Source organism: Mustela putorius, unplaced genomic scaffold, assembly GCF_011764305.1.
Source record: "Mustela putorius furo isolate JIRA1106 unplaced genomic scaffold, ASM1176430v1.1 tig00003909_pilon_pilon_pilon, whole genome shotgun sequence".
Classification (NCBI taxonomy): domain Eukaryota; kingdom Metazoa; phylum Chordata; class Mammalia; order Carnivora; family Mustelidae; genus Mustela; species Mustela putorius.
In genome coordinates, this window is record NW_025422057.1 from 13,554,010 (window position 1) to 13,572,689 (window position 18,680).

Sequence of the window (18,680 nt, forward strand, 5' to 3'; positions counted from 1 at the left end):
TCAGTTTTATATCATAATTAATATTATAATAAATAGCTTTAAATATGAAGACTTTGAAGCCAATTCCCTAAAATGGAGTTGGTGGATCAAAGAAAATGAACTTTAATTTCCTGAAAATGAAAATGAGCATTAAAGAGAAAATCTATTGACCAGTGTTCTCTCCCAGTCCACTCGTCACTGCTTGGGCCATTATCCGAGTTTGGTAGGCCATTATCCGAGTTTGGTACCTGTCCTTCCAATTCATTTTTAAAAAGTCTGTCCTGTTCCTCTCTCTATTATATATATGTATATGTATATATATATAAGTATATATATATATATATATATATATATAAACACCCATTTAAAAAATACTTTTAATTATATGTTATATGGAGGTTAATAATTCCATTGTGATGCTTGCAATAGAAATCCCTACGTGCATTATTAAACAGAACAAAAACTAATTATATCACTTCAGTCCTTTCCATCAATATTCATATCATATAAATAAACCATAGTGTAATGGGAGATCTGAATCCCAATAATTGGCTCTAATAGCCATCCTAATAATTCATTCCATGCCCTGAAGATAATACCATATTGTATTTCAGGAGGCTATTTTAATTTCAAGGAAGGTAAACAGGATTGATTTCAAGGGGCTTCAGATTCATCGTGGGACCAAAGCACTCAGTTTGATTATAGATTTGATAATTAATTAACTCATTCTTAAACTCCAAAAGCGATACCTAATCACTGTATAATTGGAGTCAATGATTAAATCAGCCATTAAAACAATGGAATTTTGTGAACTAACTCAAATATTTAGTAGGCACTGTGCTGATATTTGGTTGAGTATAAGAAAATATTTCTGATCAGTTAGTTTTGGAGGAGGCCTTTGGGCATTGCCTGCCTGTCAGGATGACCGGTCGGGTTTAACAGGTTTCCTGGCTGCCTTACAAAAAAGCCAGGTGGCCATGGTTTGTTGACCAAATCTCTTGATTTTTTTTTTCTGGGAAGAAATGATTTCTCTTTATACAAAATCCCTGGCAGCAGCACATATTTGTATTTTGTCATAGTTGAATCTGAATTGTCTCACGTTTCCTGGCACTTCTTTGAACTCTGTGGATTAACACATAATCTCAGGTAATCTCAGGGCAAAGGCCTTTTGGTTAATCTCTTGCGGATCTTCATGATGATAGTTGATGTGCAAATCTTAAACTATTTCATGAAAAACTAGGGAAAGGATTGGATAATAAGACTCAATATACTAATAAACTAATATCAAAATTAGTTTTGCATCTTCAAAATTCTAATTCACTCTAGTTTAAAAAATACTGTGCTGCCCTTTCAGATTATTCTGCCTCTAAATCACCCATCCTAAAATATTGTATCACTCTTCTAGGAGAAAGCAAAGCTATTTTTTTTTTTAAAGTTCGTTTTCACTTAGAATTTAGTAGGAGTATCAGACAGATACTAGTTAACAGCATTTACCTGTATTCCAGTCCCCTACCCTACCTTTCACAGGGAGACCCCCTCTGTAAATGGAGTTGGACATTTGCAAGTGAGTATAGAGTAGAAGCCCTGGGCTGGTGTAGTAACCACAATAGGGGTTTGTTAGTGAGAAAAAACAAGATGTGCAATGAGCCTAATTCATTTTGGATGCTTAATGATCAGTGCAAAAGAACTGTGCCTATTTTAGCCTAAAATTAGCATCCACAACCGTTTTTTCCTGACCTGTAATCTTAAAAACAAAAACAAAAACAAAAAACACCTAAGGTATGTCAAATTCTAGATTTGGTGCTTTGTATTTTCCTGGAGTAGGTATGGTATTATTCCTATTCTTTAGATGACGTTCAAAGGGGTCAGGAGACTTGACCAAAGACTAACCAGCACCTGGGGCTTGAGGAGAGCCACTATGAAATCTGACAGGCCTGCCACGCCTCTTCTGGTCAGGGTCTAACCCGGACCGGGTTTACACAGTGCAGAGGGCAGCGAAGTGGGCCAAATGGTGGGCTTCTCTCTTGCCAGATCTGCTGCCAGGCAGCTGTGTGGCCTCGGACATTCGGCCAGCAGTGGCAGCCTCCCCAAGGTCAAGGTCCTGACACTGCAGAACAGATGCCCCGCAAGGCCCAGCGATCCACGTGCTGCAGGACCCACGTTCCGCTCACCTTCCCAACCCCGCACCCCTGAGGCCCCGGGCACTGTCAACTGCCTACCACGCCCTCCTTGGCTCAGGAGGCATCAATTCAGCGGGCCGGCCTGTTCAGTCCCTGCCTGCGTCCAAAGGTGCAAAACGTGGACACTGAGCTTGCCCCGACGGGCACCCGACTTCCCACACCGGCCCCAGAGTCCACGGGGTGAGAACCGAGTTAAAGCCTCGGTGTTCATGCCCACCACGCCCCGCTCTCCCTTGGTGGCTCGCGAGGGGCGGCCCGCGGCAGCGCTCCAAGAGCGATCGTCAGGGACGCCGCAGCCCCGAAGCCGACTTTCCTCCCCGATCGCGCGTCGGGGTGTCCTGGGACTGGGGCGGAGGAGGGCTGCAGGAGCGAGCGGGGCGCACGCCCGCGGGTCCCACGCCCCGGGCCGCCTCGCTCCTCCCGCGGCGCGGGCCTCCGGGTGGGGCGGGGGAAGGCGAGGCGCCGCGGCCGCTGCGGGCGGGGCACGGGCTGCGGCCCCCGGGGCCGCCGCGGCTCCTCCCGCCGCCCCACCTCCTGCCCCGGGCCGCCCGCCCGGCCCGCCCCCGGCCGCCGCGCCGCCCGCAGGTGCAGCGGCGGCGGCCGGCGAGTAGGTGCGTGGGGATGATCTCACTCGCGCGCTCCGCGCCAGGAGGAGGAGGAGCGGGAGCCGACCCAACTTCCGGGTAGTGCCGCCGCACGCCACCGGCATCTTGCTTTTCCTCCCCCTCCCCCCCGCGGCACCCCTCGCCTCTCCCTCCTTCCCTTTATTCCCGGCCCCACCTGCCAAAATGAACAGCTCGGACGAGGAGAAGCAGCTGCAGCTCATCACCACTCTGAAGGAGCAAGGTAGGCGGGCGCGCGGCCGCCAGGTGCGGGCCGCCGCGGCCCGTGGGCGGGGTCGGCCCCCGGGCGCTGGGTTTGGGCTGAGGCGAGGGGGGCGGGGGCTGTCGCGGCCGCCGGGCTCGCCCCGCAGCCCTGTCCCGCGTGCGGGAGCGTCCTCCACGCGCCCCGCGCGCCTCGGGGAGCCAGGGGCCGAGCGTAAAGTGCGGGGGTCAGGGGCGTGGGGCCCGGCAGTGCGGGATGCGCTCCCCGCACGTTGCCGGCGCTGGCGATCCGGGTTGGGGGAAGGGCCGGGATTGGGGGGGGGCCACCCCCTCCCACGCGGGGGAAGCGTGGTTGGGGGGCATATGGGTCGGGAAGAGGCGGTTTGAGCTGCTCGGCTGGCCCTGCTCCCCAGCCGCCGCCCCACCCCTGCGCAGGGGCGCGGGGAGGCCTGCCGCGGAGCTCCGCAGCCTTTCCCTGCTCTCCAGTCGGCCTCGGTCTAGTTCCTCTTTACCTCCCTGGCCACGATTGCGGGCCCTGATGTGTTTCACCGCTTTCCATTTTTAACTGTCTGTGAGTCACTGAGCCAACACCCTCTCGGTGTTGGGCCTCCTCAGTGACGATTTGGCTCTGGCCTGCAGGAGAGCCAGGCCGTGTCCTTGCATTTCCACGGCGCCAGGTAACGGGAGGTGACCTCCTCCTCCAGAACTGTTCTGATCAATCATTTCCATCTCCTCCTGCACCTCTCCACAAAGGCAGATTAGCGATCAAATGGGAGTGCGAGGCTCTCTCCATTGAAAATGACTGTTATTACCCTGGCCAAGGGTGGCCTGAGACTATGGGTCAAGACAGAGAGGAACTGCACAGATTTAGGAAGTGAAAATGGGGAGGAACCTGGGCTTTTCTGAGTTACTTGGTGACACGGCCACAGAGTGGAAGGGTCCTGCTGTTCTCTTGCTCTTTCGCTTCTGCGGACTCAACTTACCAACTTTGTGAACTTGGAAGAGGCCCTTCCCTTCCATGGGTCTTGTGGTTTTCACGCCTTACTGGATTGAAGCCGTGGGCTAAACCAGAGGGTCTCATTATGTCTGGCCAGGTGGTATGACCTGTTGCTCAGGGAAACCACAAACATAACCATTTGCAGGGCTGTGTGGACTTCTCTGGAGTTTACATTCCTGGAAACACATCAAAGCAGATTGTTTACCAGTCCTCTTATCTTGTGGAAATTATTACCTCCCTGAAATGGACAGAGCACATGTTTTTGTGGTATCTAGCATTTAGAAAGTGCTGGATAAATGTTAATGGCTTTTGCCTTCCCAGTATCTTGGCTCCCATCCTAGACTAGCCGTAGGTCATAGAGTCACAAGCAGCAGTGAATCTAGTGGGAGGGCAGAATGTCCTTATCTGACATTCCTCGAGTGGTTTACTGAGGGGCTAGATTCTGTTAGCATTTTATTTCTAATAGCCCTCTTCCCCCCAATAACATAAAGATTCTTCATATTCTAGACAGTTGAAGTGTTCATCATTGATAATATCTCTCAGTGGATACCAGAGCTTTTTGATGGATGGTCAGTTTTCAAATAATACAGTTAAAAACTTCACTTCTTTTCATTCTGAATATAATAATGTCAATGGTTTCACAATGGATTCACAATGCAGATAATCCACAAGTTGTTTATATTTCATTTTGGAACACATTCTCTCTGTTTCTATGTTGGATTTGAGAACTGAGAAGAAAGGAGGAGTCTTAAGTTTTGGGGTTCTTTCTTATTTATTGGAAAACAAAGCCAGGGTATTGGTATTTTTAGAGGATGTATTTCCTTAATTATGGGCATATCAAAGACAATAGAACAGTTAGACTTTGAAATTTGTGTTTCGTAAAAGGTGCACTTTTTTTAAAAGTATTGAGTCTGGTTACACAAGTGTTGGCATTTTTTTTCAGCCCATCTCAAAACCAGGGCATTTATTTGTCATTGGATCATAGACTGATAACAATGGATTTATTTCGAGAGCATTTGATTGCTGTTTGACTCATGGAACTAACTAACCCAGAAGCTAGGGATTTGAGATGGAAAGACAGGCAACTAGGTGTTTGGGCTCTTACCAATATGATAATTAATTTTCTAAGCTGATGGTGTGTATGATTTATTTTTGAAAATAGACTTTTTTTTTTTACTACCTGTAAACATTGTGAATAATTCCATCACTCCTGTTAAATGAGGACAAGAAGAACCAATATTGATGAACACTCTATTTTTTCTTTTTCAACACTGGCTAAACATACTCATTCATTCCTTTAACAAATACTTAACTACCAGACATCTATCATATTTGAGCCCCATGTGGTAGGCACTGGGGGTAGAGAGAATGAACCAGACAGTCTTTGCTTCCCCCCAAGTTTGTTGTCTAGTAGGCAGTCATGAATCAGACAGTCACACAAATGTGTACAATTACCAACTGTTTTTTTAGGATAGATTCTTAGGAAGGGAATTCTTAGATCAGAGGGCAAGTAGACATAAAGCTCTGCCGGGCCTCACCAAAGTGCCCCCCAAAATGGCTGTACCCCTTCACATTCCTCCCAGAAGTGTCCATGTCCCCCCATACTTGTCAACGTTGACCAATAGCATTCTTTACTAATTTTGGCAGTCTGACAAGTTTCTTAATTTTTGCCAGTCTGATGAACAAAAATAGTACCTTTCGAAAAATTGTATTACCTGGTTCTCAGTGAGGTTTGAAATCTCTCTACCTGTTTATTGGCCGTGTCGGTTTCCTCATCTCATTTCTTCCTTGGTGAATTTTAAGTCAGAAATTGGAACCCATTCCCCAGGAGGGTGTTTAGAAAGAAGATTCCTATCTACTCTAAATGGCAGAGCTGACAGCAGCCTTCCCTAATGTGAAGGCTTCAGTGGTGTGGTGAATAAGGTTGCCTTTGACAAAAGTTGTGAAATGTAATGACGGAGTCTGTCATAATATGAACGATCTCTAATTTATACTTACCATTCCCTAAGCTCTGTGTCTTATAAATCACACCCACTCTTGAATTACTTCAAAACATTGTATGTCCCCTTCTCGTGAATGGTATAATTAGCTATATTATGTCTTTCTAGAAAGTTATATTATGTCCCTTTAAAAAAAATTAGCCAGTATGTGATTGCTTATGTTCAAGCAGATGTTGAGGTAATGAGGTAATTCTCTTTTTGTCCTTTTTGGAGCTTTATTTTATTGGACTGATTGACGTCTTTAACACACTGACAAATGGTAACTTGGGGTACTATTTCCGATGCATATTTCCTAGCTCCTAAAGTGGACATTTCCCTTACAAAACATCCTACAATTTGCTCCCCCTCCAGAAGGCTGCTGGGAAATGATCGACTTAGCTCAGCGTTTATTGAAGGTACATGATTTTCTTTGTAATGTATTCATCGCACAAGCCCTGAATATTCACAGCCAGGCACTGTGCTGGGCATCAGTGATAGAGTGATGAATAAAGCCTTGTCCCTGCTGGTGAGGAGTTCCTAGTCTAGAGATAGTGATAGGCATGTAAATTCCAGGAAGAGTGTCTAAGTGGCCTAGTTTGGGTCTTGGGTTTAAGTCCTTTGGACCAGGAAGGGCAGGGCACCTTGATTGGCAGCCCCCGCAAAGACCAGTGGATTGGAGTAGTTGTCCAAACATGTATGGCGGGCCACTACCAGACAGGGGGATGCAGGCTGGGCAGATGCAGACAACAGCTGTCCACCGAACTGGTCAGCGTGGTCATGCCATGTCATTTGGAACTTGGTTAGGAAGTTTTGAAGGCAGCGATTGCTACCCAGCAGTGAGGATGCGATCATGGAAGACCAAAGCTCCAACCACCACACTGAAAATACCGTCCTAGGGTGAGAGAGTGGGTTTTGAAGCACAGTAGCCTCCTTTGATCTGTACTTGCCCCAAGACTATAGCGACAGTGCTCAAGGTTCAGATGGAAATTTAGCCCGGCTTATTCTTAGAGCAGAGTTAGTAGTTAAAGAGGCTCCCAGTGTTCCCTTGATTGCAAGGCCAGAAAGTAGCTTGAGCGTTATTTTGACAAAAGGGGCCAAACGCTTGCCTACCACCGAGATCATATCAGTCAGGAGTAGCCGCAGCACCATCAGTCTTGGACACACATGGACACACATGAAGTCCCTCAGTAGAAAGCGGTTTGGGATTAAACGGTTGCCATGGTGTCCGGTGCCAACTTGGCTTTTTTTTTTTTTTTTTTTAAGATTTTATTTATTCATCAGAGAGAGAGAGGGAGAAAGAGTGAGCACAGGCAGACAGAATGGCAGGCAGAGGCAGAGGGAGAAGCAGGCTCCCTGCCGAGCAAGGAGCCCGATGTGGGACTCAATCCCAGGACGCTGGGATCATGACCTGAGCCGAAGGCAGCTGCTTAACCAACTGAGCCACCCAGGCGTCCCACATCGTTATTTTTCCTAGTGCGGTTTGTGGCCACTGGTCTCTGAATAACTGGGGTCCGTATGCACTTTCTTACCTGTTATTATAGAAAGGAGCCTGGCAAATTTATTTTTCTTCCTCTGGGTCTGTTTTTGTAAAATCGATACTTTGAAGTGTTTTGCTGTTACAACAAAATACCACATAGCTTGAGAAAGTGCACAAACTATGAATGAACAACTCAAGGAATTATTGGAAAAGATGTTTCTAACAACGCTTACATTAGAACATCTCCAGAAACCCCATCATAAGCTCTCTAATCATGATCAACTGCCTTTCCCTGATGGTATTTTTGTCACCCAAGCTAAGTTTTCTGAAAGCTGCGTGAATGGAATCATGCAGGATGCAGTATTTGCTTCTGTCTTCTCTCCCTCATCACGTGTGACATTGAACCACAGTGTGGGCTGTCGTCAGAGCTCATTCGCTTGCATTGCTGAGTAGTAGTCCACTGTGGGAATACCCCCAAAAAAGAAGTTTTTAAGTGAAGATTCTGCAGAGGTCAGCAGACATTTTCCGTAAATGGCCAGATGGTATTTTAAGCTTTGTGGGACACCTGGTGTTTCTGGTAAACCAACATCCTGTGGCTCAGTGGATTAAGCCTCTGCCTTCAGCTCAGGTCATGATCTCAGGGTCCTGGGATCGAGCCCCGCATCGGGCTCTCTGCTCAGCAGGGAGCCCACTTCCTCCTCTCTCTTTCTCTCTGCCTGCCTCTCTGCCTACTTGTGATCTCCGTCTGTCAAATAAATAAATAAAATCTTTAAAAAAATAAAAAAAATGCAATTTCCTCCTAAAGTCTGTGAGCTCCTGCCGGAAAGACACAGGCAGGGCAGCCCTCCGTGAGATGGATCCTGAGCCCGGGCTGAGGAACTACATCGTGTTGTTAGAATTCCCCGATTCATGTAACACTTCCAATGGGTAGACAAATCTTTTGTGTTTTTTTTTTTTTTTAAGTTGAATTTAAAAGTAAACATATGCTCATAGGAAGACGAATAAGCATAGGAAAAGAAAAGTATGCTGAACTGTTCCCTCTAGTTCATTTCTTAATCTTTATTTCATGATACTTTCTCAGGGAGTCTTTTTAGACACTTTTCCCCCCTAATTGTTCCTGCTTCCCATGAAAATTTTTTAAAAGGATTTTACTTATTTATTTGACAGAGAGAGAGCAAGCTCAAGCAAGGGGGAGCAGCAGCTGGAGAAGCCGGCTGCCCCATGAAGTTTTAATATCTTGGTGTCACGGTGGATCTTTTTATGTACTGTGATCCTTTGGAGGTTGCAAACCGTTGTCATACCTGTGCTTGTATTCCCCTTTGAGGTGGTGCCATCCCCACTGATAATGCATGCTCTCACCCCCTTTCTGTTGCTCAGGGATGGACTGCTGACCTTTTGTTTATTTCCTTTTGGAAATTGTGCGCTTGTATGTGGGTAGGTAGTTATCACTGAATGTATATTACAGAATTTATATCAGTTACATGTAGAATTAAATCTTTAAAAATTGATTGGTTAGGAGCACCTTTAAAAATTGAGCAGTTAAATGTCTGACTTTGGCTTGTATCATAATCTCAGGTCCTGGGATCGAGCCCCACATCAGGCTCCCTGCTTAGTGGGGAGTCTGCTTGTTCCTCTGCCCTTCTCCCCCTGCGCGCCCCACCCCGCTCATGCACACACACACACACACTCTCTCTCTCTCTCTCTCAAATAAATAAATAAAATCTTCAAAAAACTGATTGGATAGTGTTCCACTCTACAGATTTGCCACATGTAGTTAATGTCCTCTGGATGGACACCTCTGTGTTTCTATGTCTTTGCTATTAAAAATAATGCTTTGGGCAATAGATAATAGTTGGAGACATCAGTATGACCGTGTTTTGCTTAATCTGGATGCAGATGATTACATACAGAGATATTTATAGTGTATGTCTATGTAGTGAAACCTGTCGCAGCCAGGAGGTGGGTAAGGAGACCTGACAACTAATTGTAATGTGGTACCTGAGTGGAATCCTGGAAGGAAATGCAACATTAGGGAAAAACTAAGGAAATATGAATGAAGTGTGGACCTTAGTTCATAATAATTGTCAGTATTGGTCCATTGATTGTAATAAATGTGCCATACCAATATTAGATGTGAATAATAGGAGAAACTGGGTGGAGGGCTTATGGGAACTATCTGTATTATCTTCGCAATTTTGCTGTAAATCTTAAGTTTATGAAATTAAAGTTTATTAAATAAAAATGTTGCTTACATTCTTGTACACATTTATCTCTAAGTGTAGCTGTGGGAAAAATTCTCAACAGTAGATCCAAAAAGTGGGTATATTTTATTTATCTTATTTTTTTTTAATTTTTTATTTTTTTATAAACATATATTTTTATCCCCAGGGGTACAGGTCTGTGAATCACCAGGTTTACACACTTCACAGCTCTCACCAAAGCACATACCCTCCCCAATGTCCATAATCCCACCCCCTTCTCCCAACCCCCCTCCCCCAGCAACCCTCAGTTTGTTTTGTGAGATTAAGAGTCACTTATGGTTTGTCTCCCTTGCAATTCCATCTTGTTTCATTGATTCTTCTTCTACCCACTTAAGCCCCCATGTTGCATCACCACTTTCTCATATCAGGGAGATTATATGATAGTTGTCTTTCTCTGCTTGACTTATTTTGCTAAGCATGATACGCTCTAGTTCCATCCATGTTGTCGCAAATGGCAAGATTTCATTTCTTTTGATGGCTGCATAGTATTCCATTGTGTTTATATACCACATCTTCTTGATCCATTCATCTGTGGATGGACATCTAGGTTCTTTCCATAGTTTGGCTATTGTGGACATTGCTGCTATAAGCATTCGGGTGCACGTGCCCCTTCGGATCACTGTGTTTGTATCTTTAGGGTAAATACCCAGTAGTGCAATTGCTGGGTCATAGGGCAGTTCTATTTTCAACATTTTGAGGAACCTCCATGCTGTTTTCCAGAGTGGCTGCACCAGCTTTCATTCCCACCAACAGTGTAGGAGGGTTCCCCTTTCTTCGCATCCTCGCCAGCATCTGTCATTTCCTGACTTGTTGATTTTAGCCATTCTGACTGGTGTGAGGTAATATCTCATTGTGGTTTTGATTTGTATTTCCCTGATGCCGAGTGATATGGAGCACTTTTTCATGTGTCTGTTGGCCATCTGGATGTCTTCTTTGCAGAAATGTCTGTTCATGTCCTCTGCCCATTTCTTGATTGGATTATTTGTTCTTTGGATGTTGAGTTTGCTAAGTTCTTTATAGATTTTGGACACTAGTCCTTTATCTGATATGTCGTTTGCAAATATCTTCTCCCATTCTGTCAGTTGTCTTTTGATTTTGTTCACTGTTTCCTTTGCTGTGCAAAAGCTTTTGATCTTGATGAAATCCCAATAGTTCATTTTTTCCCTTGCTTCCCTTGCTTTTTTTTTTTTTTAAAAGATTTTATTTATTTATTTGACAGAGAGAAATTACAAGTACACTGAGAGGCAGGCAGAGAGAGAGAGAGAAGGAAGCAGGCTCCCTGCTGAGCAGAGAGCCCGATGCGGGACTCGATCCCAGGACCCTGAGATCATGACCTGAGCCGAAGGCAGCGGCTTAACCCACTGAGCCACCCAGGCGCCCCGCTTCCCTTTCCTTTGACATTGTTCCTAAGAAGATGTTGCTGCGGCTGAGGTCGAAGAGGTTGCTGCCTGTGCTCTCCTCAAGGATTTTGATGGATTCCTTTCACACATTGAGGTCCTTCATCCATTTTGAGTCTATTTTCTTGTGTGGTGTAAGGAAATGGTCCAATTTCATTTTTCTGCATGTGGCTGTCCAATTTTCCCAGCACCATTTATTGAAGAGGCTGTCTTTTTTCCATTGGACATTCTTTCCTGCTTTGTCGAAGATTAGTTGACCATAGAGTTGAGAGTCTATTTCTGAGCTCTCTATTCTGTTCCATTGATCTATGCGTCTGTTTTTGTGCCAGTACCATGCTGTCTTGATGATGACAGTTTTGTAATAGAGCTTGAAGTCCGGAATTGTGATGCCATCAACTTTGGCTTTCTTTTTCAATATCCCTTTGGGTATTTGAGGTCTTTTCTGGTTCCATATGAATTTTAGAATTATTTGTTCCATTTCTTTGAAAAAGATGGATGGTACTTTGATAGGAATTGCATTAAATGTGTAGATTGCTTTAGGTAGCATAGACATTTTCACAATATTTATTCTTCCAATCCAGGAGCATGGAACATTTTTCCATTTCTTTGTGTCTTCCTCAATTTCTTTCATGAGTACTTTATAGTTTTCTGAGTATAGATTCTGTGCCTCTTTGGTTAGGTTTATTCCTAGGTATCTTATGGTTTTGGGTGCAATTGTAAATGGGATGGACTCCTTAATTTCTCTTTCTTCTGTCTTGTTGTTGGTGTAGAGAAATGCAACTGATTTCTGTGCATTGATTTTATATCCTGACACTTTACTGAATTCCTGTACAAGTTCTAGCAGTTTTGGAGTGGAGTCTTTTGGATTTTCCACATATAGTATCATATCATCTGCGAAGAGTGATAATTTGACTTCTTCTTTGCTGATTTGGATGCCTTTAATTTCCTTTTGTTGTCTGATTGCTGCGGCTAGGACCTCTTGTACTATGTTGAATAGCAGTGGTGATAATGGACATCCCTGCCGTGTTCCTGACCTTAGCAGAAAAGATTTCAGTTTTTCTCCATTGAGAATGATATTTGCGGTGGGTTTTTCATAGATGGCTTTGATGATATTGAGGTATGTGCCCTCTATCCCTACACTTTGAAGAATTTTGATCAGGAAGGGATGCTGTACTTTGTCAAATGCTTTTTCGGCATCTATTGAGAGTATCATATGGTTCTTGTTCTTTCTTTTATTGATGTGTTGTATCACATTGACTGACTTGCAGATGTTGAACAAACCTTGCAGCCCTGGAATAAATCCCACTTGGTCGTGGTGAATAATCCTTTTAATGTACTGTTGAATCCTATTGGCTAGTATTTTGTTGAGTATTTTCGCATCTGTGTTCATCAAGGATATTGGTCTATAGCTCTCTTTTTTGATGGGATCCTTGTCTGGTTTTGGGATCAAGGTGATTCTGGCCTCATAAAATGAGTTTGGAAGTTTTCCTTCCATTTCTATTTTTTGGAACAGTTTCAGGAGAATAGGAATTAGTTCTTCTTTAAATATTTGGTAGAATTCCCCCGGGAAGCCGTCTGGCCCTGGGCTTTTGTTTGGAGATTTTTGATGACTGTTTCAATCTCCTTACCGGTTATGGGTCTGTTCAGGCTTTCTATTTCTTCCTGGTTCAGTTGTGGTAGTTTATATGTTTCTAGGAATGCATCCATTTCTTCCAGATTGTCAAATTTGTTGGCGTAGAGTTGCTCATAGTATGTTCTTATAATAGTTTGTATTTCTTTGGTGTTAGTTGTGATCTCTCCTCTTTCATTCGTGATTTTATTTATTTGGGTCCTTTCTCTTTTCTTTTTGATAAGTTGGGCCAGGGGTTTATCAATTTTATTAATTCTTTCAAAGAACCAGCTCCTAGTTTTGTTGATTTGTTCTATTGTTTTTTTGGTTTCTATTTCATTGATTTCTGCTCTGATCTTTATGATTTCTCTTCTCCTGCTGGGCTTAGGATTTCTTTCTTGTTCTTTCTCCAGCTCCTTTAGGTGTAGGGTTCGGTTGTGTACCTGAGACCTTTCTTGTTTCTTGAGAAAGGCTTGTACCACTATATATTTTCCTCTCAGGACTGCCTTTGTTGTTTCTCACAGATTTTGAACCATTGTATTTTCATTATCATTTGTTTCCATGATTTTTTTCAATTCTTCTTTAATTTCCGGTTGACCCATTCATTCTTTAGAAGGATGCTGTTTAGTCTCCATGTATTTGGGTTCTTTCCAAACTTCCTTTTGTGGTTGAGTTCTAGCTTTAGAGCATTGTGGTCTGAAAATATGCGGGGAATGATCCCAATCTTTTGATACCGGTTGAGTCCTGATTTAGGTCCGAGGATGTGATCTATTCTGGAGAATGTTCCATGTGCACTAGAGAAGAATGTGTATTCTGTTGCTTTGGGATGAAATGTTCTGAATATATCTGTGATGTCCATCTGGTCCAGTGTGTCGTTTAAGGCCTTTATTTCCTTGCTGATCTTTTGCTTGGATGATCTGTCCACTTCAGTGAGGGGAGTGTTAAAGTCCCCTACTATTATTGTATTATTGTTGATGTGTTTCTTTGATTTTGTTATTAATTGGTTTATATAGTTGGCTGCTCCCACATTGGGGGCATAGATATTTAAAATTGTTAAATCTTCTTGTTGGACAGACCCTTTGAGTATGATATAGTGTCCTTCCTCATCTCTTATTATAGTCTTTGGCTTAAAATCTAATTGATCTGATATAAGGATTGCCACTCCTGCTTTCTTCTGATGTCCATTAGCATGGTAAATTCTTTTCCCCCCCCTCACTTTAAATCTGGAGGTGTCTTCGGGCTTAAAATGAGTTTCTTGGAGGCAACATATAGATGGGTTTTGTTTTTTTATCCATTCTGATACCCTGTGTCTTTTGACAGGGACATTTAGCCCATTAACATTCAGGGTAACTATTGAGAGATATGAATTTAGTGCCATTGTATTGCCTGTAAGGTGACTGTTACTGTATATGGTCTCTGTTCCTTTCTGATCTACCACTTGGAGGCTCTCTCTTTGTTTAGAGGACCCCTTTCAATATTTCCTGTAGAGCTGGTTTGGTGTTTGCAAATTCTTTCAGTTTTGTTTGTCCTGTAAACTTTTAATCTCTCCTTCTATTTTCAATGATAGTCTAGCTTGATATAGTATTCTTGGTTGCATGTTTTTCTCGTTTAGTGCTCTGAAAATATCATGCCAGCTCTTTCTGGCCTGCCAGGTCTCTGTGGATAAGTCAGCTGCCAATCTAATATTTTTACCATTGTATGTTACAGACTTCTTTTCCCGGGCTGCTTTCAGGATTTTCTCTTTGTCACTGAGACTTGTAAATTTTACTATTAGGTGACGGGGTGTGGGCCTATTCTTACTGATTTTGAGGGGCGTTCTCTGAACCTCCTGAATTTTGATGCTCGTTCCCTTTGCCATATTGGGGAAATTCTCCCCAATAATTCTCTCCAGTATACCTTCTGCTCCCCTCTCTCTTTCTTCTTCTTCTGGAATACCAATTATTCTAATGTTGTTTTGTCTTATGGTGTCACTTATCTCTCGAATTCTCCCCTCTTGGTCCAGTAGCTGTTTGTCCCTCTTTTGCTCAGCTTCTTTATTCTCTGTTATTTGGTCTTCTATATCACTAATTCTTTCTTCTACCTCATTTATCCTAGCAGTGAGAGCCTCCATTTTTGATTGCACCTCATTAATAGCTTTTTTTATTTCAACTTGGTTAGATTTTAGTTCTTTTATTTCTCCATAAAGGGCTTTTATATCTCCCGAGAGGGTTTCTCTAATATCTTCCATTCCTTTTTTGAGCCTGGCTAGAACCTTGAGAATTGTCATTCTGAACTCTAGATCTGACATATTACCAATGTCTATATTGATTAGGTCCCTAGCCTTCGGTACTGCCTCTTTTTCTTTTTTTTTGTGGTGAATTTTTCCGTCTTGTCATTTTGTCCAGATAAGAGTATATGAAGGAGCAAGTAAAATACTAAAAGGGTGGCAACAACCCCAGGAAAATATGTTTTAGCCAAATCAGAAGAGATCCCAAATCGTTAGGGGGAGAAAGGGGATAAAAAGAGGTTCAAAAAGGAAGAAAGAAAAAAAAAGAACAAAAAAAGAAAAGAAAAGAATTAAAAAAAAAGAAAACGAATAAAGAAAAATATAAAAAAGAAAAAATATATATTAGATAAACTAGTTAAAAAACGTTAAAAAAAGAAAAGGGTAAAAGTTAAAAAAAATTTACCAGAAGGCGAGAAAAAAAAAACAAAAAATGAAAAAGGAAAAAATTAAATTAACTGCAAGACTAAAAAAAAATCACAGGGAGAAAGCCATGAGTTCCGTGCTTTGCTTTCTCCTCCTCTGGAATTCTGCTGCTCTTCTTGGTATTGAAACCGCACTCCTTGGTAGGTGATCGTGGTCTTGGCTGGATTTCTTGTTGATCTTCCGGGGGAGGGGCCTGGTGTAGTGATTCTCAAGTGTCTTTGCCCCAGGCGGAATTGCACCGCCCTTACCAGGGGCCGGGGTGAGTAATCCGCTGGAGTTTGCTTTCAGGAGCTTTTGTTCCCTGAGCACTTTCTGTAGAGTTCCAGAGGACAGGAATACAAATGGCGGCCTCCTGGTCTCCGGCCGGGAGGAGCCGAGAGCCCGGGGCCCCACTCCTCAGTGCGCCCTCAGAGAACAGGGCCCAGTTACTCCCAGTCTGCCTGACCTCCGGCGGCGCTCCGAGCTCACCGAGCCTGCGACCGGTTCAAGGTAAGCCCGAGCTGTGATCTTACTGTCAGCTCTGTCTCTGTACCCGGCTTTCCCGTTCCAATACCCGCAAGCTCTGCGACACTCAGACACCCCTGATCCTTCTGTGACCCTGCGGGACCTGAAGCCACGCTGACCCTGCGTGGGCTTCGCCCCGGTGTAGCCTCTGGAGCGATGTCCCTCAGTGGAACAGACTTTTAAAAGTCCTGATTTTGTGCTCTGTTGCTCCGCCGCTTCCCGGGAGCCAGCCCCTCCTCCCGGGGTCTATCTTCCCGTCGCTTTGGATTCACGTCTCCGCCAGTCCTACCTTTCAGAACGTGGTTGTTTTTCTGTTTCCAGAATTGCTGTTCTTCTTCTCCTCGATCTGCTTATGGATTTGCAGGTGTTTGCAATCTTTAGATAAGCTATCTAGCTGATCTCCTGCTAGCTGAAGTAGTCTCAGCCTGCTACTTCTCCGCCATCTTGACTCCTCCTTCCCAAGTCCAAGTGGGTATATTTTAAACTTTGTCTTTCTGTAGATTTTATTCTCTTACAAAACCAGGCTTTGCTTTAAAATGTAGAAGGAACATGGCTATTGTTGTTTCTCTACCATGCTGGTAAAAATTAAATATTAAAACATGAGTCCTGGGGGCGCCTGGGTGGCTCAGTTGGTTGAACGACTGCCTTCGGCTCAGGTCATGATCCCGGACTTCCAGGATTGAGTCCCGCATTGGGCTCCCAGCTCCCTGGGGAGTCTGCTTCTCCCTCTCACCTTCTCCTCTCTCATGCTCTCTCTCATTCATTCTCCCTCAAATAAATAAATAAAATCTTTAAAAAAAAATATGAGTCCTGAAATATTTTGTATGGTACACAGAATAGTAATAGATTAAGATCCTTTTAGTTGCTTGATTCTGTTCAAATCCTCTGTGGCACAAATCGGAGTATGATTCCATTACATACATATATGGATGTGAGTGTGTTTGTGTGTGTGTATACACATACACATGTACACACACATATGTTTGTTTTATTTTTTAATTTTTAAAAAAGATTTTATTTATTTATTTGACAGAAATCACAAGTAGGCAGAGAGGCAGACAGAGAGGGGGAGGAAGCAGGCTCCCCGCTGAGGAGAGAGCCTGATACAGGGCTCAATCCCAGGACCCTGAGATCAGGACCTGAGCCGAAGGCAGAGGCTTTAACCCACTGAACCTCCCAGGTGCCCCATATGTTTGTTTTAAATAAGACTTTTGGGGAGTAGTTTTAGGTTTATAGAGAAACTGAGCAGAAAGTACAGAGAATTTCCACATAGCCTCTTACCTTCCCCCACTCCCTATTTTCTCTATTATTATCATTTTGAGTTAGCATGGTGCATTTTTTAGAATCGATGTGTCATACTGATCTTTATTATTAATTAAATTCCATACTTTACAGTTGGGTTCATTCTTTGTGTTATATATATCCTATGGGTTTGGACAGTTGTATGACACGTAACTACCATGACATTGCCATACAGAATAATTTCACTGCTTCAGAAATTCTGCTTTGCTTGTTCATTGCTCCCTTCTGAACTCCTGCAGCATCCCAGATCTTTTTACCTGTTGTTTTGCTTTTTCCACCATGTCATAGAGTTGGAGTCATTCAGTATGTAGCCTTTTCATATTGACTTCTTTCATTCAGCAATGTGCACGTATGGGTCCCCCATATCTTTTTGTGGCTTTATAACACATTTATTTCTTTGTATCACTGAATAATACTCAGTTGCAAGGTGTACTGCATCTTGTATATCCATCACCTATTGATGAACATGATGGTTTCTTCCAACTTTTGGGGATTGTGAATGACGCTGCTATAAACATCTGTGGGGGATAAGGCATGGTGGAGGAGAAGTCTCCAGTGGTTCTGTGATAAGGTCTCTGTCTCTTGGTGAGCCTGTGCCCTCGGGCTCTGACTTTCACTTGCGCTTCTTAGTTTTGGTGTTTCTTCCTTAGCTGAGACGGGAAGGCTTGAGGGACCTGGAGTTGGTTATTACTTTCTGCCATGTTTGTTCGGCTCTAGGGAAGTATTTCGTGCCAAAGGCAGGCCTTGCCCTGAAGAACAGAGGCTCCAGGCGTGTTTCAGCATGGCTCCTTACCCTCTTCCCCTGCTTGAAGCAGTAGGGAAATTTCCTCTGATATTTTCTCGAAGCTGTGATAACACTTCAGGAGATGATAAAACTCTCAAAAGATTGGGACCCTCCTAAGACTGGCCCACTCACTAGGATTTTTAACTCAAACTTGTTAGCATTGAGCCTTCAGCAATTTGCCAATGATGGCTTAGGTTTCCCTCTTTCGGTACTTGTCTCTGAGCAGGATCCGCACTGCAGCTTCTGCTTCAGGAAGTTGTGATTGTATCTCACTCTCCAAGTGTTGAAATAGCCTTTTGCCCTGTGACCTCAGTTCTTTGGTGGATCTAAGAAGAGTTGTTGATTTTCTGTTTGTTCTGCTTTTCTGTTGTTGTGAGGACAGGAGCGGTGAAAGACAAGCTCCCTGCCAGACTGGAAACCAGACTTACACATGCATTTAAACATACTCAGTTTCCTTCCCTTCTGTGGGTTAATTTGAAGTCATTACTCTAGTTCGTTGGGAGTTGTTCTTAAGCATCATTAATTCATTAGCATTGAACTGTGTGTTCTACCAAGTAATGCGTAAATTTCAGGTTTGCCATCATTTCTTTTCAGATGCGAAATCTGTCATCTTTGTTTTTTGATCAGGTTTTCCAGCACTGTTCCCCCCCCCCACCCCCCCCGGGCTTTTCTAATGCTTTAATTAACAAGGGAGGTAT

At 43.6% G+C, this 18,680-nt stretch overlaps 1 protein-coding gene across 4 annotated transcripts in view; it reads left to right on the plus strand.

Annotated features, from left to right (window-relative positions):
* Nucleotides 1-2,705: 2,705 nt before the first annotated feature.
* The window catches only part of SHTN1 (shootin 1), a 103,968-nt gene continuing 87,993 nt past the window's right edge, over nt 2,706-18,680 (plus strand). For all 4 annotated transcript variants that reach the window (XM_045068923.1, XM_045068925.1, XM_045068926.1 and 1 more), the window contains exon 1: nt 2,706-3,005. In XM_045068923.1, coding sequence (XP_044924858.1) covers nt 2,948-3,005 — 58 coding nt within the window. In that variant the 5' untranslated portion in view covers nt 2,706-2,947. The remainder of the gene's footprint in view (nt 3,006-18,680) is intronic.